Here is a 22,873-nt window from a genome sequence, read left to right as displayed (position 1 = left end):
AGAGGTAGGGGGGCCAGCAGGCCAGTGGTGGATGAACGCAGTGCCCTTGTTTGGGTGTAGGGCCTGATCAGAGCCTGAAGGTATGGAGGTGCCGTTCCCTTCACAGCTCCGTAGGCAATCACCATGGTCTTGTAGCGGATGCGAGCTTCAACTGGAAGCCAGTGGAGAGAGCGGAGGAGCGGGGTGACGTGAGATAAAGCAGGATAAATAAATAAATAAATAAATCAAGATACCATCATCGTGTTTCATCCGATGCACTCTGACATAGTCTTGGCATTTTCAGCAAATATCACCAGTTTTTTCATTCAAAATCAGAAGTAGCAATAATATTAATGACTGACAAAATCCAAGTTGCTGTCGATTCTTGACATTGGCGTGTAGGTAAGATTATTTGTACGCATGCGTGAAAATCTACAGCTCACCCTGGTTCGAACGGTAACTTTTGGTCTTCACACAATACCCGTAGTTAGCGAATGTCTTCTGCCTGCATGCATGTTAGCTGTGAATGTAGCCGCCGACATGGTTTAGCAACATTACTCTTTAATAATTAAGCGACTCAAATTGTTTTGTGTAGTTTCAGTCCTTGGGATAGGATAGTATAAATGCCTCGTTATGCTCAACTCGTGATGGGCCCCGCGGGAAGTGGAAAGGTAAGTTGACTAGCTAGCTAGCTAGCTAATGTTGTTAGCGACCCACAACACTTTGAAACGTTACTGTTAGCTTCAGTGGGTAGCTAGTAGCTAGCTAACGTTAAGTGTTTGCTGTTTGTTCCATGTCATTCCAAAATGTAGCTAAATGAGCAGGGCTAGGCTATGTTTTACAATTAAAGCCAATTCACATATTAAAATAGTTATAGTTAGCGCTTGCAGGTTTAGCTGCAACATCCAAGGTCTGAGCTACATGCACTGCCATTGACCATGACTTGTCAGTGTCAGAAATGCAGTTCCAGCACTTCTAATGTGCTTGTACTGTAGATGTTGCTTGATTTATCCTATTAAAAGTTATATCATCACGTATGTTTTTGCCACTAGTATTTCAGTCAGCTGTGGTTTATATATCTCCCCTCCTCTCTGTAGAGTACCTACTGCTCTACACTGATCCAGCATGCAGAAGCCATAAACCGCTCTGTACAGGTGGTCAACCTAGACCCAGCCGCTGAACACTTTGATTACCCGGTCATGGCAGGTAAAACACGTCTCTGAGGAGTTCTGTGATAGTCCTGTTTCTATGACAGTGAGTGGCGCTGACTGGCTGTTTTTCTACCCTCAGATATCCGGGAGCTGATTATGGTGGATGACGTGATGGAGGATGAGTCACTGAGGTTCGGCCCAAATGGAGGGCTGGTGTTCTGCATGGAGTACTTTGCCAACAACTTTGACTGGCTGGAGGAGAGCCTGGGCCACGTGGAGGACGACTACATACTGTTTGATTGTCCTGGTAAAGTGCTATTCATAGAGAGGGGCAAGGAACATGACTTTGATGTAAATGATGATGGATCTGATTTTGATGTTGAACATGATGATGATGATAGTTGTTGAGAAGTTTGTGCAGATGTTGTGGTGAGAGTGGGATTGACTAAAATTATGACGGGTTGGTGATGTCTGCAGGTCAAATAGAGCTCTACACACACCTCCCTGTGATGAGGCAGCTCGTAGAGCAGCTCCAGCAATGGGAATTCCGTGTTTGTGGCGTCTTCCTGGTAGACTCGCAGTTCATGGTGGAGACCTTCAAGGTAATATGGCCACTATTAACACACCTTATTCCTGATCATGCTGCCTTTTACTCTGTCAATAATATGCTCTGACAGTAGTATTTGAAGTTAATTGCTAAACAATTTTCTCTCATCCCAGTTCATCTCTGGTATCATGGCTGCTTTGAGTGCCATGGTGTCTCTGGAGATTCCAACAGTCAACATAATGACTAAAATGGACCTGCTGAGTCCCAAGGCCAAAAAGGAAATTGAAAAGTAGGTGCCAGAATGAAGGAATTCCTCCTTTTTAATGTGTTTATCTGTCACTGTGGTCTTTGTTTATCTGATTTTGTGTGTGTCTGGCTCTGAATGCATCCTATGCACATGCTTAGCGGACCTGTATTGGCTGACACTGACAGATCTCACTCTCCATGCAGATACCTGGACCCAGACATGTACTCAATGATGGAGGACAACTCTGTCACCATTAGGAGCAAGAAGTTCAAGAAACTGACCAAAGCCATCTGTGGCTTGGTAAGTTCCTGCTGTGTACACAGCCATGCTCAGAGAAAAGGCAGCAATGGTGTTAATGATTTGAATGATTTCTGAATTTGGAATTCATTAAAAAATATGTATGTTTGTTTGTTTTTCCAGATTGATGACTACAGCATGGTGAGATTCCTGCCATTTGACCGCACAGATGAGGAAGGCATCAACATAGTGCTTCAGCACATTGACTTTTCCATACAATATGGAGAAGACTTGGAGTTCAAGGAGCCAAAGGTAAATACATAAAAATCCACTATGTGGACTGAAATGTAAGTGTAGTGGTTAACTATAATTCTGCTTTGGGAAGTAATGTACTACATTTCTAAGTATAGTAGTACTAAGTGCTCTCCAACTACTTAAGACCTTTCACTCACTTTACTTGTTTTTCTGTCCTTAGGAGCCTGAGGAGGAGCCTGACAACACAAATTATGATGATTTATTTCAGGACAAAGTAGAGGACTGAGAGGTGCCATAAGAGGCCCAGAAAGAAAAGCAGAACATTTGATGGTCAGAGGGAAATGTTAATTGCAGTATCATGCCACCTAATTATTTATTTCTAGACTTATGTCTGTTTTTATGTTTTCAAAATGTTATTTATCATTTTAAGATTGTGTATTGTGACCCTGATATTGCACCCCCCCCCCCCCCCCCGTTGAATATTTGGATGATATTTTTCGAATAAAAACTATTGTAAAACAAAGTTTTCACACAAGTATTGCTATGAAAATGTTAAATTGGCACCACCCTGTGGCCATTCAAATATTCTACACACCTCATCTGGCCACTTCCTGTAATTCTGTTGGGTGGGACAGGCGGAAGCAGTGTTCTGGAAAACGATATATTTTTATTTTGCTGGGTTAAAAGATTGACGTTTATTTCTCAAAATGCCGGTAAGTAAATTACAATATGAACACCTCTTAAATGAACAACCTTTATCAAGTGTGTAGCAATACTGAAATGTGATTATTTGTATGATAATTGTGCATGTATCCACCCTAATGACGTACAGACAGTAGAATTGCTAGCTATTGGTGATGCCTTTGCCTCCCCAGAAGAAATTGGCTACGTAATTTGATGTACAATATTGCATGATAGTGAGACAGACTAGTTGCCAATTTAAATGAAAACTAGCAAATTAACATGTTAGCGCGTGCAGCTAATATGGCTAGCTTCTAAATTGGCTAGCTAATCTCGTAACTACTAGTATTATTGACAGCTATCAGGCTTCTCATCTTGTTTATTTATTTTTTATTTAACGAGGCAAGACAGTTAAGAACACATTCTTAATCTCACGAAAGGGCCATTATACTATACAAACATCAACTTTTTCAATTTGTTTTACAGGCGTACCACTCTGGCTTGATGGATGGGGACACCAAGATGGTGGGGAACATGGCTATGCTGCCACTAAAAACCCAGTTCAAGGGCCCTGCAGCAAAAGAGAGTACGTTTCAGCTTGCAAACTCGTACCATTCACACATGGTGTTTAGAAAATAGCCTACAATAATGGACAAAGTTCATGTGATACGAAAAAGTTTTCTGTGATTTATAATTAGGCTATCCATACTCTTTCAAACTGCACATTTTTTTCATTCGCTTCTGAATGTGGTTGCATGTTTCTTCCTTATTTGGTGTCATGAGTCAGTCGCGTGTTCATTCTCTTTATTTTGAAGAATTTGTCCATCATTCCCTAACTTCCTGTATACTCAATACTCTTGTTATTTCAGCCAAAGATTCTGACATCATTGATGAGGCCATCTACTATTTCAAAGCCAATGTCTTCTTTAAGAATTATGAAATCAAGGTAAGGGAAAACTGAATTATTTTATTGTCTGAGTAAAATGGTGACTGTAAAAGTAGTCACCTGACGTGTAAGGACTACTGTCTATGTTTTAATGAAGTTACTTTTTTTTTTACAGTACCTACCCTTTAGGCCTCTTGCTACAGTGCTTTGGCCCTAGTTTTCCAACATGCCCCAGCCTGCCTCTGAATATTGCCAATACAATATCGGCAATACAATCTTCTCATAGCACTGTTAGCATTCTAACCAATGCTGCCCATAAGTTGGATGGTGACTGAAACTAGGCTCTGCTCGCATACACCATACATACATCATATTGTTATCAGATAACAGATAGACTAAAGTCAGTAGTAATGAGAATACAAAAGGCTTGGTGTATTCCTGGAGTTAACAACCTGTCCCCCTTCCCAGAACGAGGCAGACAGGACACTGATCTACGTCACCCTTTACATTTCTGAATGTCTGAAGAAGCTACAGAAGGTAACTGAATCTGATTTGATTGCCAACATGATTTTCTAATAAACTAAATGGCTAATGAATCCAAATAACCCCTCCCTAAGTTATAGAATGTTAGGTCCTCAGAATAATGCAAAGAAAGACATTTGTATTGTGAACTCCCCTCCCAAATTCTTTGTGTTTGCAGTGCAGCTCCAGGGGTCAGGGAGAGAAGGAAATGTACACTCTGGGCATCACTAACTTCCCCATCCCTGGAGAACCTGGCTTCCCTCTCAACGCCATGTACGCAAAGCCTAGCAACAAGCAGGAAGAGGGTAAGGAGCGTTAGCACAAGTCCTTGCAGGATGAGATGTGGGAATGCCAGTAGTACGTTAATCATTTATTTTTAATTGATCTGATTTGGTCTCTGGTTGTCCCTGATCAGAGACCATGAGGGCGTACCTGCAGCAGATCCGCCAGGAGACGGGGCTGAGGCTGTGTGACCGTGTGTTTGACCCCCAGTCAGACAAACCCAGCAAGGTGAGACTAATATTTGACCTCCCTATCTGTCACACTAAATCCCAAGTGTACTAACATTGATAAAAGTGAAATTGCCGATTACTTAATTGAACTGCTTTTAATGGACTAACCTGGACTGTGACCTCTTCTTTTTCAGTGGTGGATGTGCTTTGTCAAGAAACAGTTCATGAACAAAAGCCTTTCAGCTCCTGGACAGTAGACAACTCAGGACCGCTGGAGGTTATTCTAAACTAATGCAAGGCAGATGGATTTTTTGGGCCTCCACTTTCGTGTGGCTAAGATGATTTTATACTGAATAAGAAATGGACGTGCTATTGTTTCATTGATCATGTTAAGCTGGTGCTTAATGCGTTAAAGTTAGACGTGTACCTGTCGATCTTTGACAAAATGTAAGAACAGCGTTGTGTAAATCAACATGAAGATGATCATTTTCAAAACTTTATTGGGCTCAAGTTTTAGACATTAACTGTGGGTGTAAATGCCTACAATTTCACAACTCATGTTAGCCTTCACATCACACAGGTGAATAGAACTATTGAGCTACAAGTTTTATTTCTTGTTCTAACAATCCATCACCACTTCCATTATCAGATATTTTGCATTACACTTGCGTAAAACGCAAAAGCACCTCTTGGGTTCGAAATTGTTGCGGATGGCCAGTCTAATCCACTTGCACAGGATAAAATGTCAATACTTGAGTAAACTTTCAACCAAAAGTGGCATCACTTCATTCATCACACAAAACACCTTTCAAACAAAAAGGCTGAGCCAAATCTAAAATAAGATTACTTTTCTGTGTACATGTTAACATGACCAAAGCTAAATTGATTCACTCACAAGAATAGACAAAGGGCAAAATGACATGTCCTTAAAAAAAATTCTAAGCTATAACAGCAAGGAGAATCAAGTACACAAACAACAACTAATTTGATACAGAATATATTTACATACACAAAAAAATTACATTTTAGAGATGATCTTTATTACAAAAAAATATTCTCTGTTCTCATGCTAATGTTTTTGGTTTATCCCCAAAAATATATTGATCAAACACAGAAATGTATGTTGACATCACTGGAGACAGTTTCCTTTGCTTACAGGGAAACAACTTAAGGCAGCAGAGTGTATTGACCCCTGTGAAAGGACTTTGCAGAACACTTGAGGGGATGGGCTTCCAGAGGTATAGAACGGGCAAGGAAAGCCTGTTGGTAACAATCTCTTCAAATGCTCTGAACTCGAAAATTGCATAAGAGACAAGTCTAAAATAGATGGCTCAGTGGCAGGTTGAAAATAAAGAACAAGCTCATCAAAACAAAAACCACACATCTTGAATTGTCATTATCATCTAAATAAATAAGTATAAGGTGAGAAAACTGGACGATAACCATGAGGGGGATGTTTATCTCCAGACATTTACTTGACCCTGACCCTATTTACACATCTAAAGAAAAGGGCTGGCTTTTTATTCCACATCTTCCTAAGAGCAGAACACTGGTGCAAAAGTCTTTATTGAAGAGTGACATGATGTATTCGCCAAGGTAAAAATAGCTAAAAAAGAAAGAACCGTTAGCTTGCAGACATAAAATATAACAGACAATCAAAGGAGCATCAAGACTGACTAGGAAACCAAATGGAAGATTATTTAGTGACCAACCAAGGCACTGAATGAGTCTCACTTTCTGCAACATGAGTGAGATTATAGCTGTGTGGATCCAGAAAGGGACTCACTGGGTTTGTGTAGAGGAGGCGGCCTAGTCAAACGCCATCTCCTGACTCTTTCGTACACAGCGAGCCACCTTCCTCTTGAACTCGCCGCAAGGATCCTCTCTCCATTCCTTCTGCAGGGCACAATACAATTGTACATCAAAACCCTGGGTTTAACAATCACTACAATCAACTAAATGGTGGAGTATCCCTCACTACTACCAAATTTCAAGACTAATCATGAGCAGTGAAATTTCACATTGAGACCATTAAAAACAAACTAGCACCATAATTTCAGCTTTTTCTAACTGAATGGAATGCATATTTCCCCCGTCTGAGGATGTATGTCTGAATTTATGGGACTTAACGGCTGCGTCCACGTTGGCGGGTGAGTCGCCGTTCGGGTCAGCCAGCATGGAGATGACACTGATCATGATGGTCTCTACAGTGTGGATGGGCAGCCAGCGCTCCTCAGGCTTCTCATAGCCAAACTTGTCCTCTCCGGGCTCGTGCAGAATGGAGATGCACACGTCACCATTCTTTGCCACTGAGAGAGAGGGGGAGGACAGGAATCATAACCTGTGCTGACCAGCTGACAAACACAGATCTTTAGCTAGATGTATAGCACATGAAACAAAACTGACTTGAAATAAAACTGAAGACAAACTCAAAATGTCAAATACATTCTTCTGTACGGATCTGAAACATGGATAACTACTACGAACACGCTGAACAAACTAAAGTCATTCATTAACCACTGTCTTCGACGACTTCTGGGAGTCCACTGGCCAGACTGCATCAGCAACATCAAGCTGTGGGAAATTAAAAAACAGGTCCCAATAGAAGCACAACTTAAAAAAGGAGGAAGTGGTGCTGGATAGGACACACACTAAGAAGAAACAAATCAATCACAAAACAGGCCCTAACATGGAACCCACAAGGCAACCGCTAAAGAGGAAGACCTAAAACCACCTAGAGACCAAGCACATAGCAGATGGTCTGACATCGCTAGGCCTAGAGAGGATGGCACATTTTATTTTTAACCTTCATTTAACCAGGCAAGTCAAAGAACAAACTATTATTCACAATGACAGCCTAGCAAGAGGCCTATGGGGACGGGCTGGGATAAACAATTTAAATGTAGGACAAAACACACATCAGGACAAGAGACACCACAACATAAAGAGAGACCTAAGACAACACGGCAACACAAACATTGTTAGGCACAGACAACAGCACAAAATTGTAGAGACAAAAAACAAGACGCAGCCACAAGTGTCAGAGTGTAGAGATAGAGATAAAACTGTCCAGTTTGAGTGTTTTTTTTGTAGGGAACTGAAAAGAGGAGCGATCCAGGGATGTGGGCCTTTAACAGAATGTGACTGTCAGAATGGGTGCTGTCTGTGGAAGATGAGGGTTGCTGTAGGTATCTTAGACAGGGGGAGTGAGGCCCAAGAGGGTTTTTAATAAATAAGCATCAACCAGTGGGTCTTGCACTGGTATACAGAGAGGGCCAGTTTACAGATGAGTACAGAGTGCAGTGATGTGTCTATTGGTGGAAAATCTGATGGCCGAAGAGTAAAGAACACCTAGCCGCTCAAGAGCACCCTTACCTGCCGATCTATAAATTATGTCTCCACAATCTAGCATCTAAATCTGGGTTAGTTTGGCAGCTGGGGTGAAAGAGGGGCACGCACAGAAAGGGTTGGAAGCGTTCCACGATGGCCTATGTTCCACAAGGAATACAAAGGCCTAAGTAAGTAAGAATACCACATGAAACCAATTACCATTGGGATGCCATATTTCTGTGATGAACTTCATCTTCGGGGGCCTATGAGGGTAGTCATGGGGAAAGGTCAGGTAGGCTTTAAAGAAACCACCCTCACTGTAAAGAGAAGATGAGATTTTTTTTTCAAATCAGATGGACGGTAGCTAAGTAGGCAAATGACTTCCAAACACACCAAGTTAGTAAAACATACTCACAATAATGTATCTTGAGGGCCAATAACGACCACCTCCCACTGATGGATGTCATCATCGTCTATGAGACCGGCAGAAAATCCCTCCACAGGGTTCTTGTTGAGCTCTAAAAAGGGTAAACAAACACGCTGACGTTACCCAATACCCCAACCTTGAAAATGTGCTTTACTTGTAACGTTAGCCATGTGTGTTGTCAAGCTTTTCTCAAACATCCTACTGGAATTCAACTAACTCAGTTAGCTAACGCGGACCAGTTACAATGGAAATGTATTTAGTTTGAGACAGCTGGCTTTGAAGTGACCTAACTGGTACACTACTCGACAAGCCTTAGCGAAATAGCTACTAACGTGTTAACGTTACCATCAATGTTGTGTTTCGCTAGTTAACTAGCCAGCTTGCAGGCTAGCTACAAGCAAAGAAGTGGTATGTCACGCGTTAGCTAGCTAAACATTTATCAGCTGTGGATTTGCATTGCGTAGCTACTAGCCATAAATAGCTAACTAAGTTGACATATTCAATACAAGCAAAACCAACACAATTCGATTACAAGTCATTAGCCACTAACGTTAGGTAGAAAGGTAACGGTAAAAAGCGTGGTAGTTTAACGTTAAGTTAGCTAACGGTTGTGTAGCGAGCTATTTTACCTGCCAGTTGTTTTCGAAGCAGCAGTGATGATTGATCAGTCATTTTATGTGGATTAGTTGAGCTAACTATATAGACAACGACCTGACCTGCCTCTAACATAAAATATAACACAACAAGGAATTAGAGAGACACCTAACTACAGTAGCCTGCTTCCGATGTTAGAATAAGGCCTATTTGGTTGATCGTTTCACACAGGGATGCACAGCTTGCTACACGGCTAGGCTAGCAAAAGCCCCAAACAAACACCGCATGCGCCTTGCTCGTATTCTTCTTCGAGGTTTATTGGCAGACTACACTCATTAGATGTATTGCCGCCACCTATTCTACGAGGTAGTAAAAATACCCCAAAAACGAAATATGTTTTGGATGAACAAATTCATACTAATTACCAAAAACAAAAAAACACAAAGCAAATGCACGCTGCATGTCAAACAAAACACTGTACTCCTTCAGTAGGATTTAAATGCCTATTCAGATCTATACACAGCACAGGAACCTCTTCATTCAGTAGTCTGTGTAACATTTCGGCTGTAAAGACCCAGAAATCGACTTGCCGCTTTCACAACAATGTCAAGCTTCTTAGATTTCTGATTTGTTTGACTAGTGCAATTTATCACTTGCACTATAAACGCAACTAAGTCCACCATCTTCACTGTTCGTGTGTCGGGATCCTTCTCCTGCATGGCATTCACTGCAGATGTGGGACATCCACTACCATCTCTACTCTACTCACTCCATCAGCAATTTTCACTGTCTCTACATAGAAAACCTGCTTGATAGTCCTGATCCTAGCTACTGCGACCTTCATCCTTACAGGGCACTCTGGGGACTTGGGAACGTGATTCCCATCACAACTACAGAAACATGCTTAATCTGACTCTTCAACTACTACATACTTATTCTTTCGACAAACACTTTCCACGTGTCCAATGTTTTACATTTGTACCACTGCAGCAATTTCTGTACATAGGGTCTCACAGCATATTTCACATACCCAACTTTTACATAAATCGGGAGAACCACTTCATCAAATGACAGTAAAACCGATAGGCTTAGTTCCTTCTTTCCGTCTATCATTCGATTTAAGCGACGTGCATCTACCACTCCTGGAATGCTATCCCCAAACCACATAGCCTCTATGTCCAACGTGAAACAAAAGATAACACCTTTAACCAGTGCCCTACTCTGAAACGCCAAGAGTTTTGTCCCCGTCCCTCCATTTAGGTAGAAATACTGAGGGATGTGTAAACCACTCAAATACAAATCTATGGTTGCAAAACTGACAACCGATGATATCAACATTATAGTTTTAACCAGGGTTTGAGGCCATATAGTGTTTGTTTGCATTTACTTTGTTTACAAACATTGGAGTAAAACAAGCTTATATGTTGGGTTCTGATGGGGTACAACAGTTGATCTAAGCTCACGAGACATAAATTATATTCTTCCAGGATCAATGAATGGTTACTTATAATTAATGTAGAAGTCCTAAAATGGATGTAGCAAGATAAATCATTTTAAACTTCTTCCACTACTGCAAAAATACTATAAACCCAGGGTCGTTACAATGTAATGAAACAGGCAGGGAGCAGGTCTCGAACCCTCGACCTTCTAGCCCGAAGTCCGGCGCACTATCGACTGTGCCGCAAAAACATTCTCGAGCGGCAGAGTCGATATCCGCGGTTATAAACCCAGGGTCGTTACACTACTTTTAAACAGCTGAAAGAACGCTACACAATGTTTCTTCATATCTTGAAATTATAACATGCCAATGGATACAATTATTCTGAACCAAAAATATAAATGCAACGTAAAGTGTTGGCCCCATGTTTCATGAGCTGAAATAGAAGATCCCAGAAATGTTCCACACACACCAAAAGCTTATTTCTCTCAAATTTTGTGCACAAATTTGTTTACATCCCTGTCAGTGAGCATTTCTCCTTTGCCAAGATAATCCATCCACCTGACAGTTGTGGCATGTCAAGAAACTGACTAAACAGCATGGTCATTACACAGGTGCACCTTGTGCTAGGGACAATAAAAGGCCACTCTAAAATGTGGTTTTGTCACACAACACAATGCCACAGATGTCTCAAGTTTTGAAGGAGCATGCCATAGGCATGCTGACTGCAGGAATGTCCACCAGAGCTGTTGCCAGAGAATTTAATGTTCATTTCTCTACCGTAGGCCACCTCCAACTTAATTTTAGATAATTTGGAAGTACGTCCAACTGGCCTCACAACTGCCAACCACATGTAACCACGCCAGCCCAGGACCTCCACTTCTGGCTTCTTCACCTGCGGGATGGTCTGAGACCAGCCACCTGGACAGTTGATGAAATTGTGGGGATGCTCTGGATCGACAGCGTTGTTCAAGTTCCAGCCAATATCCAGGAACTTCACACAGCCATTGAAGAGTGGGAATACATTCTACAGGCCATAATCAACAGCCTGATCAACTCTATGCAAAGGAGATTGTGCTGCATGAGGCAAATTCTGGTCACACCAAATACTGACTGTTTTTCTGATCCACACAGCTACCTTTTTTTTAAGGTTCTTGTGACCAACTGTTCCATATCTGTATTTCCAGTCATGTGAAATCCATAGATTAGTGTCTAATGAATTTATTTCAATTGACTGATTTCCTTATATGAACTGTAAGTGAGTAAAATCTTTGAAATTGTTGTTTCTATTTTTATTCAGTATACAATAATGTTGTAAGTATAGAAGTAGCTAGACTAACATCCTTTCAATTACATTTCAGAGTTTGTTGCACACCTCCAGAAGTATAACATTGGAACTTCAACTTCTTAGAATATAAAACACAATCAAATTAACCACATGCACTAGTAAAACAACTTCATTTCTTGCACAATTTTATTATTTTAAACCAAAAAAATGATACATCACACAGACATTTAAATGTGTATAGTTCTTTATCTTTTACAGGCTTAAATGTACAACAGTCAGAGATATACAGTGAGCTCCAAAAGTACAGTGAGATTTGTTGTTTTGGCTCTGTACTCCAGAACTTTGGATTTGAAATGATACAATGACTGAGGTTAAAGTGCAGACTGACAGCTTCCATTTGATGGTATTAACTGTTTAGTAATTACAGCACTTTTTGTACACTGTCTCCCCAGTTTAGGGGACCAAAAGTATTGGGACAAATGGACTTGTGTATTAAAGTAGTCAAAAGTGTAGTATTTGGTCCCATATTCCTAGAACGCAATGATTCCATCAAGCTTGTGACTCTACAAACTTGTGCATTTGTTGTTTGATTATTTTGTGCCCAATAGAAATTAATGGTAAATTATGTATTGTGTAATTTGAGTCACTTTTATTTGATATTTGTGCATCTAACTTTCCCACTCATCATTATTCAGGAGTATCCATAATCATAGTAGCATCCACATGAATGTAGAAGTCTTCAGAACATATTCTATTCTTATTTACAATAAAAGTGACTCCAAAATGACAATACATTATTTACCATTTCTATCGGGCACAAAATAATCTGAAACAACCAAAACAAACAACAAATGCATCCAACTAGTTTGTAGACTCACACACACTTGACGTAATCCCGGTGTGCTAGGAATATGGGCCCATATAACAAAACATTGAACTACTTTAATATACGTATAAGTGGCACCTTAATTGGGGAGAATGTGCTGGAGCGGAATTAGTGGACTGGTATCAAATACATTAAACACATGGTTTTCAGGTGTTTGATGCCATTCCATTTGCTCTGTTTCGGCTATTAATATGAGTCGTTCTCCCCTCAGCAGCCTCCTGTGAATTTTGTCCCAAAATTTTTGGGGGGGACTATGTACAAAAAGTGCTGTAATTTCTAAACGGTTCATTCACACGATATAGATGAAAATGCCCTCAAATTAAAGCTGACAGTCTGCACTTTAACCTTGTAGTCATTGTATAATTTCAAATCCAAAGAGCTGGAGATCAGAGTAAAAAAAAGAAAAAATAAGTGTCACTGCCCCAATACTTTTGGAGCTCACTGTAACTCTGACTAAAATCTAGAATTTACTGTAGGGAAATGTAGTATTTGTTGTAATACTATTCTTTGGAAAGATGTGTGTGTGTGTGTGTGTGTGTGTGTGTGGGGGGGGGGGGGGAAATTCTGTCCATGCTTTGTAATAGAAACACATTCAGAGCAATAACTTACTTTATAATCCTTATTTACAAGTGATGCAGAGTCTGAGATAGTAAGGTAAATTAGCAGTGTGGAACAAACTTGCAGGTATACTGCATTTATAAAGCAAAACTGCAAACCTCTCAAGTTGTATGGCAAAACCTTGTTTTTTCAGCGATATCCCTTATGAAAGTGGGTGTGTATTTTTAGTGTCACCTAAGCATTGGCGTGCAGATCAAGCTTTTACTTCATGGGCTTTTTCAATTAACCACCTTCTAAGTTGTAATTCTTCTACAGAGTGATTTATTTGACATTTATGTGGCTTTAGGCTACTAATCGTAAGAAACAAAACAAAAAAGTGACACATGCATAAAAAGCTTAAAGGTCTACCATTGCCTTGCTACCAGCCACTCGTTGAACATTTCCCACTTTATACTAGCTGATCAGTAGGAATCACACTGGGTGACAAGAAGCATATGGGTCACTAGACATGACATAATAATCTGGAATGTGTATAATATAAACTAGACATTAATGCATTGACATACGCTGTATGCAAATTAAACATGTCAAAGTAAGAACAAAAATACAATTTTTACTGACTGGTGAAAGGAAAAGGCAAGAAAGCATATATGGGGAAACCAAAATATTCAGACAGAATCTTCACAGGGGAAAATGCTCCCTTCCTCATACTGCTCTACCCATGACGAACAAGGCGATCAGGTAGGATCCATAGCTCGATATGCAACAGAGCTGCAGGACTGCTCTCGTTTCTGTTAGTTCCCTGTAGTGAGGAAATATAAAAGCCATTCACTCTTTCACAAACACTGTTTCACACAAATGCATACACGAAACACGCAAGCTTTTTGGAGTGGGTAGAAGTTGCTTCTAACCACTGGTCCATTGCACTGTCAGATATATTGTCAGATATTTTATCTATCCCCAAATTGTTATTGCTGGGATTACAATGATGTGGTCCTAGAGTTGTGGTTAGGGAAACATCCACCCACCTCAAGCAAAACTCTTTCCAGCAAATATAAATTCAACAACCGATACACTACAATTCGATAAACTCCAAGCATCAGTCCTCATTTTGGCTACTGTGAAAGGAAACAAACACACTCAAAACAACAAATATTTTTTCAGTGTACAAATGTAGCGGATTTTTTTAGGGGGGGGGGGGGGGGGTCTTCTTCTCAAAGGCACCTTTCAAAATGTAATAGCTTATGACATTTCCCTGTCAAGATTCAGACACCCATCACACTTAGACATCTGACTATGAATAAACCTAACAAAACCGCCTAAAACTACAATAAAACCCATAGAAATTACTCTATATAAACTGAAATCTCTCCCAATATGTACATGAAAAACTCAACATATAATGTTTCATGTACATCTTATAAGTCACCTTCACTCTTCCTTCTGTACAGTACTGATAAACCTCAACACAGTGCTATAACACCAAACACCAGTAATCAATCCCTGGTGTAGTCATCACAGGGGCTGCTACTCTACTGCCAACATGTCTTACAAACTGATTGTGATTGCTGTACTCCGATAAGAAGTTTGAATGGGAAAATATGCAATAAATAAAGCTCAACTAAATCTCACGTGTTTGGTCAGATCAGTGCAAATTGGTTTATTTTTCAATTTGGGCAATATCCATTTGTCTGATTGGTCTACAAAGTGCTATTCCTGGCCTTCACTGGTTAAAATAACAATATTTGCTACAAACTTCAGGAAATATTAATAAAATGATCCATCTCAAGCACTCAGACTAAAAAGCTCAATGGGTTTATGCAGTTCCAGCTGTTCTTCCACCATGGCAGCCATATCAAACACTTTGGTCAAAAGGAAATGCTCAGTGAGGTCCATTTCCTGTCAAGGCCCAGAAGTGGCACATACAGCAATCCTCTCTACATTCTCCTGTTTATGGTCAAAATAATGTTTCTGCTGGGTCCAAAAGGGCAACATTGTCATTCTTAATACGGCAAACTTAGCGTCAACAAATTGTCACAGACAGGGATGAATAAAGTACAATACTTATGTAACAGCACCTTTATATGGTTCTATCAAAGGAATGTACATTAAGCTGGGTCAATAACAACACATTTTTTTCTCCACACACAGGCCTGTGGGCTGTGACAGGCCATACAATTGTGTTAACGCTCTTAAACTCTTCTGGTTTCCTTGAAAATGACAAAAAAATCTAAATCAAATGTAAACCATCAAAGAAACCAAAAAGAGGCAAACAGATGGTTGACAAGTTAAGCCCACTCACTGTAATATCACGCTATACTATTGTCCACACATCACCATTACAAGCCAAACTAAAAATAGCACAACTATTCTCAATGCCCCGCATAGGGGTTGAGATGAACATTTTTACACAGAGTGGCTTCTTATAGAGTGATACCTCATGTCTTAAGAGGAGTGAGGGTCTAGTTGTGATTGCTTAGCGCTGAATTATTGACAGGATCAAATGGAGCGTGTCTGTGACTGCAGTAGAATCCTCCGGCAGACTGCGTGGCTGTGATTGCTCAGGGCAGCGTTACTGACGGTAAGAGGCTGTGTGTATGGGACACTGCACAGAAATGAATAGTTAACACACTCAGTCTGTGTAGTGGGGTCCTGTCTGACACACGGAGGAGTGTGTAGTGGCCTTCTCACAAGCCCTTCATCTCCAACATCAACCAGGCAGTCACAGGCTCCACTGTGAGTATGAGAGACCAGCGTCACCAGTCCCAAGCATACTCAGTCCAGGCCCTTCATAACACACACACACACCCCACTGGCTGGCATCTCCATGGAAACTAGCGGGTGGAGGGAGGATATTGAGTTGGTAGGGAGGGGGTCAGGTTGAATGGGCATGGTGGTGTCTGTCCAGAATGACTGACATCATAGTTTAGCAGCATCCATGGGTGCTGAGCAGAGTCCTCAGACGCAGAGCCCTGACTGTAGTGCTGTGAGGCGACGCTCGATGCACTCCTTACCTGCAGAGAGAGAACGGGGAGATGGGGGTTTAGAAGTAGTAGTAATCAATGGATATGGTCAAAGGGACAAGTCACTGAGCTAAGTAAACAACAGTATTTAGTGTGAAATTGCATTCCTGTAGCCATGGAAATAAAATGGTGTTCTATGAAGATATATGTTCCTTTATTATTTTCCCCTAACCCTATCACCCCTCCCGACTGGAGAAAACTAATGGACAACAATACTTAGGCTTCTACTTCCAGCTATACGTACATTTTACAGACACAGTATATTTAAGCAATAAGGCACGAGGTGTGGTATATGGCCAATATACCACGGCTAAGGGCTCTTCTTATGCACGACGAAGCGCGGAGTGCCTGGACACAGCCCTTAGCCGTGGTATATTGGCCATATATCACAAACCCCACCGAGGTGCCTTATTGGTATTATAAACTGGTTACCAACGTAATTAGAGCAGTAAAAATAAATGTTTTGTCATACCCATGGTATACGGTCTTATTAGATTTGTTCTCTTTTGTTTGTTTGTTTTAGTCCCATCCTTCAGCTACCCTCAACCCCCTCCCACCTGGGAGCTGATTTATCTAGAGGATGATTTAAATCACGCTACAGAATGTTTTATTGATTTGCTGATTGAGGTAATGGACCATCATTTACATTTACATTTTAGTCATTTAGCAGACGCTCTTATCCAGACCGACTTACAGTAGTGAATGCATACATTTCATACATTGTTTTTTTTTTTTTTTACTGGCCCGTATAAGAAGAAGTACAGTTGGTGCTCGTCCATCTCCATGGATTGATGATAAACTGGGTGAGGCTTTTTCTCAAAGAAATATAGCAAAAGACTTATTGATGAATTGATGAACAGAATTATAGAACATTGCATAATTATGCAGTTAAATTGAATCGAAAGGAAAAAAAAGTTATTTTACAACAATGCTTTTATTGATTGTTCTAAAAAAGGTACGGAACACAGTTAAGGGTTTACTTGGTACATCTATCTCATCATGCCCATCTAGTGTGGAGTTTGACGGGAGAATAATAACAAAACCAGTTAATATTGGCAATCATTTTGCAGATTTTTTTACTAAGAAAATTAATTTACTGAGCAACAATGTAAACATACATTCTTCCAAACAAGCTATTGTCCAATGGATTGATGATCATATTATGAGCAACAAGATCTGCTCTTTTAGTCTGCAAATGGTGTCAGTGGAGGAGGTGTTAAACCTATTGAAGTCATTACCTGATGGGAAATCTACAGGTTATGGTCTTATGGACAATTTTTTGCTTAGCTGTGCTGCTCCCCAGATTGCAGTTCCACTGAGATACATATTTAATTGGTCACTGGAAAAGGGGATTTTTGCAAATTTATGGAAGCATGCGAAACTGTGTCCTATTCCGAAAGACTGCAAAGAACCCATTACTCCTGCCAATAGTCGACCAATTAGTCTACTCCCTACACTCAGTAAGATATTGGAGGGTATTGTGAGTAGACAAATATGGGAGTACATGGAAAATAATGATCTGATTACAGCCAATCAGCATGCTTATGGCAAAAACCATTCCACTACCACTGCATTGGTTGACATGACTGACCAGTGGCTCAATGCTATGGATAACGGCAAGTTTGTGGGTGTACTATTTTTAGATTTCAGTGCAGCATTTCATTTAGTGGATCATGAAATCATTTTGACAAAATTAATGCATTATGCCTCCCTGGTGGCGAAGTGGTCTAAGGCACTGCATCGCAGTGTTAGCTGTGCCACCAGAGACTCTGGGTTCGAGCCCAGGCTCTGTCACAGCTGACCGCGACCGGGAGGCCCATGGGGCGGCGCACAATTGGCCTAGCGTCGTCCGGGTTAGGGAGGGTTTGGCCGGCAGGGATATCCTTGTCTCATCGCGCAGTAGCGACTCCTGTGGCGGGCCGGGCGCAGTGCACGCTGACCAGGTCGCTAGGTGTACGGTGTTTCCTCCGACACATTGGTGCGGCTGGCTTCCGGGTTGGATGCGCGCTGTGTTAAGAAGCAGTGCGGCTTGGTTGGGTTGTGTTTCGGAGGATGCATGGCTCACGACCTTCGCCTCTCCCGAGTCCATGCGGGAGTTGTAGCGATGAGACAAGACAGTAACTACTAACAATTGGATACCATGAAATTGGGGAGAAAAAGGGGGTAAAAAAATAATATATATATTTTTTGAATGCATTATGGTTTTAAGGAGGTAGCATTGAATTGGGTACAGTCATATCTAACTGACAGGAAACAGTCCACCTATATCAATGGTTCCCACAGGGGGCCAGTGCAGAGAATAAAAAAAAAAATGTATAAAATGTATGCATGCACTACTGTAAGTCGCTCTGGATAAGAGCGTCTGCTAAAATGACTAAAATGTAAAAAAAAATGTTCATTTTCTTCCCCTCATGTGTTAAACTGTGGAATACCGCAGGGCAGCTGCCTTGGGCCGCTTCTTTATTTAATATATACCAAAGACCTTCCCTATACCTTAGCTGACAGATTGTAAATTAAAGATACACATTTTTGCTAAGAGTATTTTGCTACCCCAGTTCTAGGTAAGGGGTTGTGGTGAGAGATGAGAGGTGACTTGCATTTGGTAACGCTGAGGATGTCGTCGTGCTCGGTGAGGAGCAGGGAGAGGCCCTCCATCAGCAGCAGGGCCTTGTGGTAGCGCTGCACCGACGCCTCTCCCTGGTGGAACATCTCATCCAGAGCAGCAGCCTGCACCTGGGGAGAGACAGAGGGGGAGTTAGTGGGCAAAGTCAGAGAGGAGAGAGGAATACTGCCACGATAAAGGTTTGCAAATGGGTTTGAAGACAAGGGATTCTATTTGGGAGCATGGGTGAATAGCCATGACCTCAATCATACTCCTTATTATCAGCTTATCTCAAATATCACTTTATGACAGCTACACACTATATGCACGTGGCTGATGAAAACATGTAGCTGTATAAATGGTGAAACGAGTCAACCACAAGCCTAGTAGAGAGGGTGAAGAAGAGATCAGATGCTGAGATGACAGAAACGGTGTTGAGCTGAACACAGTGTCTCCCTCACCATCTGAACGGTGTTGAGCTGAACACAGTATCTCCCTCACCATCTGAACGGTGTGGCTGAACAGCAGCCTCTCGGCGGTGATGGTGTTAATGTGGTCCATGAGACGGTGCTTCCTGGAGAAGAAGCGCTCCAGCCGGGCGTTGAGGGAGAGGCAGGATGACACGCTGGACTTGAAAAGCTCGTTTAGTCTCTTCACCACTAAACACACAGTCACAGAGGAGAGGGTTAAGAGAGGAACAGTGTTCACGTTGGAAATACAGACAGAGAGCCTACCTACTCCAAGTAGGGTTGGGCTCAAGAAAATTTACTGATATATCAACTACTACTTAGGTTTAATGTTATATCCTCCTGTAAATGTTGGCTTTAAATGTTGGCTTCTCCAATCAGCCATGTTCTAAGGTTGTTGGGTCTTACCTTGTTTGACAGTAGCAGAGGGGTACAGTTTGCCCTGTTTGATGCGCTCCATGGCTGTGTGTAAGGCAGACGACAGGAGCTCTGCAGTCTTCATGTACAACACCAGCTGCTCCGCATAGCTGAGACACAAACACACACAGATCAGACTCATGGCAAGTTTTTTAGCTAGTGCTGCACTCATCGCAAAGTGTCCCTGAATGTCAAAGTGAGCAGTAAACAAGTCTGACTTGCTTTTATCATCCATTTGTAAAGAGCTCCTCTTCCATAAAAAGGAAATACTGGACAAAGTCATTTCAGTAATATTGGTAGAACTGGTTGAGCTTTATTGGCTGGTGGCTCTCACCTCCACTCCCGGCTGAGGGAGCTGATCTGGTCTGCCACCAGGCTCTGCTGCTGCAGGAGGGAGGGTGGGGAGGTGTCCCCTTGCTCCGCCACAGCCCCAGCCCCGGTCCCCCTGACTCCCGCAACCTCCATCAGACAGCAGGCAAAGTCCAGGGTGAAGCGAAGGCTCCTCAGGATCTCTGTGTGCTCCTGCTGCTCTCAGACAGTCAGAGGGAGAGAGATGGAGAGAGACAAGGTCACTCACATTGACCACTACAAAGTTCGCTATTACAAACCTAATTATACCATAACATGTCACGTTAATTCTCCTAACCTGCTACGAAAAGTCATTTCTGCAATTCAAAACCGGCAAATATGCCCTGAGAACAGTCTTGGTTTCCACTAATGCGATAGAGCCGCTCTGCATTTGAGTAGCCATAGCAACTGCTGCGTTTGGCTGCTGCTCCACGCTCACGAGACAGTTGCCTAGGCTGCACACAGGTGATAATAACCACATGAGATTTTGGCAACGAAGCCAGCTCTTGCACTTTATTTGACCTGACGAGAATCTGTTTCGAATGAAAACATTGTCAAGAAAGCAGTGAATTGGGAGCTTTAACAGTGTGTGGGCCTTCATGTTCTATACTAGTATTCTTTATTAGCCCTGCAACTATGTTTTTAAGGATGTGCGTATGACCAAACTTTTCTAAAGACAGCCCTTGTACTTACCCACAGTTGGATGAACTCATGGATATGGACATGTGGAATTGTGTAAGTCTCTGCGTGCATTTGAGGTAAAGTAGTGACTGGCTACAACTGGAGCGAGAGTGAGCCGACAGGAGGGGGTGGGGCAAAATGACCATACATTTTTTTATAGATTTCTATTAAGTAAACTACTAGGCCTACACACAGTCTCCTTCTGAAATGATCCACACATTACATATTAACCCCCCAAACAAACTCTGTTTAGAACTACTGCCCGTTATTGTGGACTGTCGATTCTGTCCTGTCCCAAACTTGACTCTAGAACTTCACTCCCATTCCTGCTGGAATACCACTGGACCTGCAAGACCCACGGGAGTCCTGTTCCCGTGTCACCCTCTAACGAGCATTCCTTAATACAGACACAGAGATGAAATGAGAGAAAGAAACATGCAGAGACAGAGAGAGTGACAGAAAGAAACATGCAGAGACTGAGTGACAGACAGCAACAACCCCACATCCCACCCCATGCCCACTCTCATCCTCTCACCGCCATCAGTGTCTCCTCTGGCAGCTCAGGGGCCAGGAAGGTGACCGGTCCCCCCATGTTGGCCGTGATTGGGTCCGTGAAGCTGTAGCGTGGACTGGAGGGACCCTCGAAGCCCTCCAGATAGGTGCCTGTCTGATATCGGCTGGTAAAGGACCCCACTGGGCTGATAGAGCTGGAGGAGCCTGCTATAGAAAGTAGAGGTTAGAGCATGGCAAGAAGCTCAGAACAGGCACTGAGTAACAGGCACTGGGTAACAGGCACTGGGTAACAGGCACTGGGTAACAGGCACTGGGTAACAGGCACTGGGTAACAGGCACTGGGTAACAGGCACTGGGTAACAGGCACTGGGTAACAGGCACTGGGTAACAGGCACTAGTTCATGGCCAACATAGGGAAATGTATTGTGTACATTGTTGCCACTGAGATGGCATTCTAATTTTGTGGTGGGACAGCTAGGAGAGGTCTCACTATCTTCCCGGCAGGTGGGAGCTGGGGAGGGGGGATGGGAGGGTCAGGTGTATGGGGACCTGGGATTGTGGGAGGAGGGAAAGGGGTTCTTATGGTCTAAAACAACCTTATTTTAGTTTCATACTGCCATATCCAAATTGTACCATTTGTAACCTTTACCAAACTGTGCCATTGTATACTCCACTGCTGTTTTTCATCATTGTTAAAAAATTATGTTGATACCACATTACAGTGGTGCTGTGCTGAGTAAAGGATGACATCACCAGGCTGCTGAGAATTTACCTGAGTACTGCCTGGTCCTGGAGGTCTGTGGTAGGGTGCTGCTGTTGGGCGGGGAGCCCAGAGTGAACACCACCTGGGCTGGGCTGGCTGAGCCTGCAGCCACGGCACCACCACCAGAGGGTGCTGGCGGACAGAAACACAGCACTAATCATCAGAAACACATAGGCCAGAGAGTATGAACCGTGGTAACTCATGACCTAGCTACGTGCAGTGGAGCAAGTAGTGATTTACGCTGGTAGTTAGATGCATGCTTTTAACATCCAGTTTGCCCATATTATTAGCAGAGCAGTAGAAATAAAACCTGATGTCCTCCAACAGTAGGGGTTAAAAACAGTTCATGTTTTAGTATGTTGAAACATAATATTCCACTATGGAAACTTCCATCTTATCAGAATCAACTTTCACTGACCCACTTAGACAGGCAATCTTGAAAAATGATTGGCTCTTTGTGTGGTTTTGCACGCAAAATGTGCTACCGTTACAGACCAAAGCTGAACGCCACACTGAAAGCCTCTATCTTGATCAAACTGACTAGCATGATATTCCACCTTATCTAATCTAGAAAAAAATGG

General features: G+C 42.1%; 4 protein-coding genes across 16 annotated transcripts in view; 2 read left to right on the top strand and 2 right to left on the bottom strand.

Moving 5' to 3' along the window:
* The first annotated feature begins 417 nt into the window (after positions 1-417).
* Positions 418-2,870, top strand: LOC106566318 (GPN-loop GTPase 3). The gene is made up of 8 exons (XM_014134232.3): positions 418-650; positions 1,077-1,185; positions 1,270-1,437; positions 1,608-1,732; positions 1,851-1,966; positions 2,128-2,224; positions 2,345-2,473; positions 2,637-2,870. The coding sequence occupies exons 1-8, from the start codon at positions 603-605 to the stop codon at positions 2,700-2,702; spliced, it is 858 nt and encodes a 285-aa protein (XP_013989707.1). The 5' UTR covers positions 418-602; the 3' UTR covers positions 2,703-2,870.
* Positions 2,871-3,022: 152 nt separating this feature from the next.
* Positions 3,023-5,727, top strand: arpc3 (actin related protein 2/3 complex, subunit 3). Its single transcript, NM_001142718.2, is given in 7 exon segments — positions 3,023-3,129; positions 3,584-3,683; positions 3,967-4,043; positions 4,452-4,520; positions 4,684-4,810; positions 4,921-5,015; positions 5,152-5,727. Coding segments are annotated over 7 exon segments (537 nt in total). The 5' UTR covers positions 3,023-3,123; the 3' UTR covers positions 5,215-5,727.
* Positions 5,441-9,584, bottom strand: ub2g1 (Ubiquitin-conjugating enzyme E2 G1). Of its 2 annotated transcripts, XM_014133923.3 has the most exons (6): positions 9,344-9,584; positions 8,703-8,805; positions 8,507-8,604; positions 7,088-7,266; positions 6,744-6,853; positions 5,939-6,563 (listed from the first exon to the last, which is right to left on the bottom strand). In XM_014133923.3, the coding sequence occupies exons 1-5, from the start codon at positions 9,441-9,443 to the stop codon at positions 6,767-6,769; spliced, it is 567 nt and encodes a 188-aa protein (XP_013989398.1). In that variant the 5' UTR covers positions 9,444-9,584; the 3' UTR covers positions 5,939-6,563; positions 6,744-6,766. The 2 variants fall into 2 exon arrangements, with proteins under 2 accessions (NP_001133938.1, XP_013989398.1); NM_001140466.1 differs by having other exon boundaries at positions 5,441-8,604; positions 9,344-9,572.
* A 2,618-nt stretch (positions 9,585-12,202) lies between these two features.
* ulk1b (serine/threonine-protein kinase ULK1) overlaps positions 12,203-22,873 on the bottom strand; it is a 35,403-nt gene continuing 24,732 nt past the window's right edge. For 8 of the 12 annotated variants that reach the window (XM_082955396.1, XM_082955402.1, XM_082955398.1 and 5 more), the window contains 7 exons: positions 22,302-22,424; positions 21,552-21,736; positions 20,322-20,512; positions 19,979-20,097; positions 19,605-19,762; positions 19,099-19,234; positions 12,203-16,492 (listed from right to left, as the gene is read on the bottom strand). In XM_082955396.1, coding sequence (XP_082811522.1) covers positions 16,437-16,492; positions 19,099-19,234; positions 19,605-19,762; positions 19,979-20,097; positions 20,322-20,512; positions 21,552-21,736; positions 22,302-22,424 — 968 coding nt within the window. In that variant the 3' untranslated portion in view covers positions 12,203-16,436. The other 4 variants (XM_082955397.1, XM_082955403.1, XR_014378498.1 and 1 more) reach the window with 3 other exon arrangements.

This window comes from Salmo salar, chromosome 01 (assembly GCF_965601325.2).
Source record: "Salmo salar chromosome 01, fSalSal1, whole genome shotgun sequence".
Lineage (NCBI taxonomy): Eukaryota > Metazoa > Chordata > Actinopteri > Salmoniformes > Salmonidae > Salmo > Salmo salar.
This window is presented reverse-complemented; position numbering and strand designations above follow the sequence as displayed.

Excerpts from the sequence above, each read along its gene's own strand:
- LOC106566318 (XM_014134232.3), top strand. The coding sequence starts at position 603 with ATGCCTCGTTATGCTCAACTCGTGATGGGCCCCGCGGGAAGTGGAAAG. Across the intron at positions 1,733-1,850 it reads TCATGGTGGAGACCTTCAAG|TTCATCTCTGGTATCATGGC; the intron begins GTAATATGGCCA and ends CTCTCATCCCAG. Across the intron at positions 1,967-2,127 it reads GCCAAAAAGGAAATTGAAAA|ATACCTGGACCCAGACATGT; the intron begins GTAGGTGCCAGA and ends CTCTCCATGCAG.
- ub2g1 (XM_014133923.3), bottom strand. The coding sequence starts at position 9,443 with ATGTTAGAGGCAGGTCAGGTCGTTGTCTATATAGTTAGCTCAACTAAT. Across the intron at positions 8,806-9,343 it reads GCTTCGAAAACAACTGGCAG|AGCTCAACAAGAACCCTGTG; the intron begins GTAAAATAGCTC and ends TACCCTTTTTAG. Across the intron at positions 6,854-7,087 it reads CCGCCAACGTGGACGCAGCC|AAGGAATGGAGAGAGGATCC; the intron begins GTTAAGTCCCAT and ends TGTGCCCTGCAG.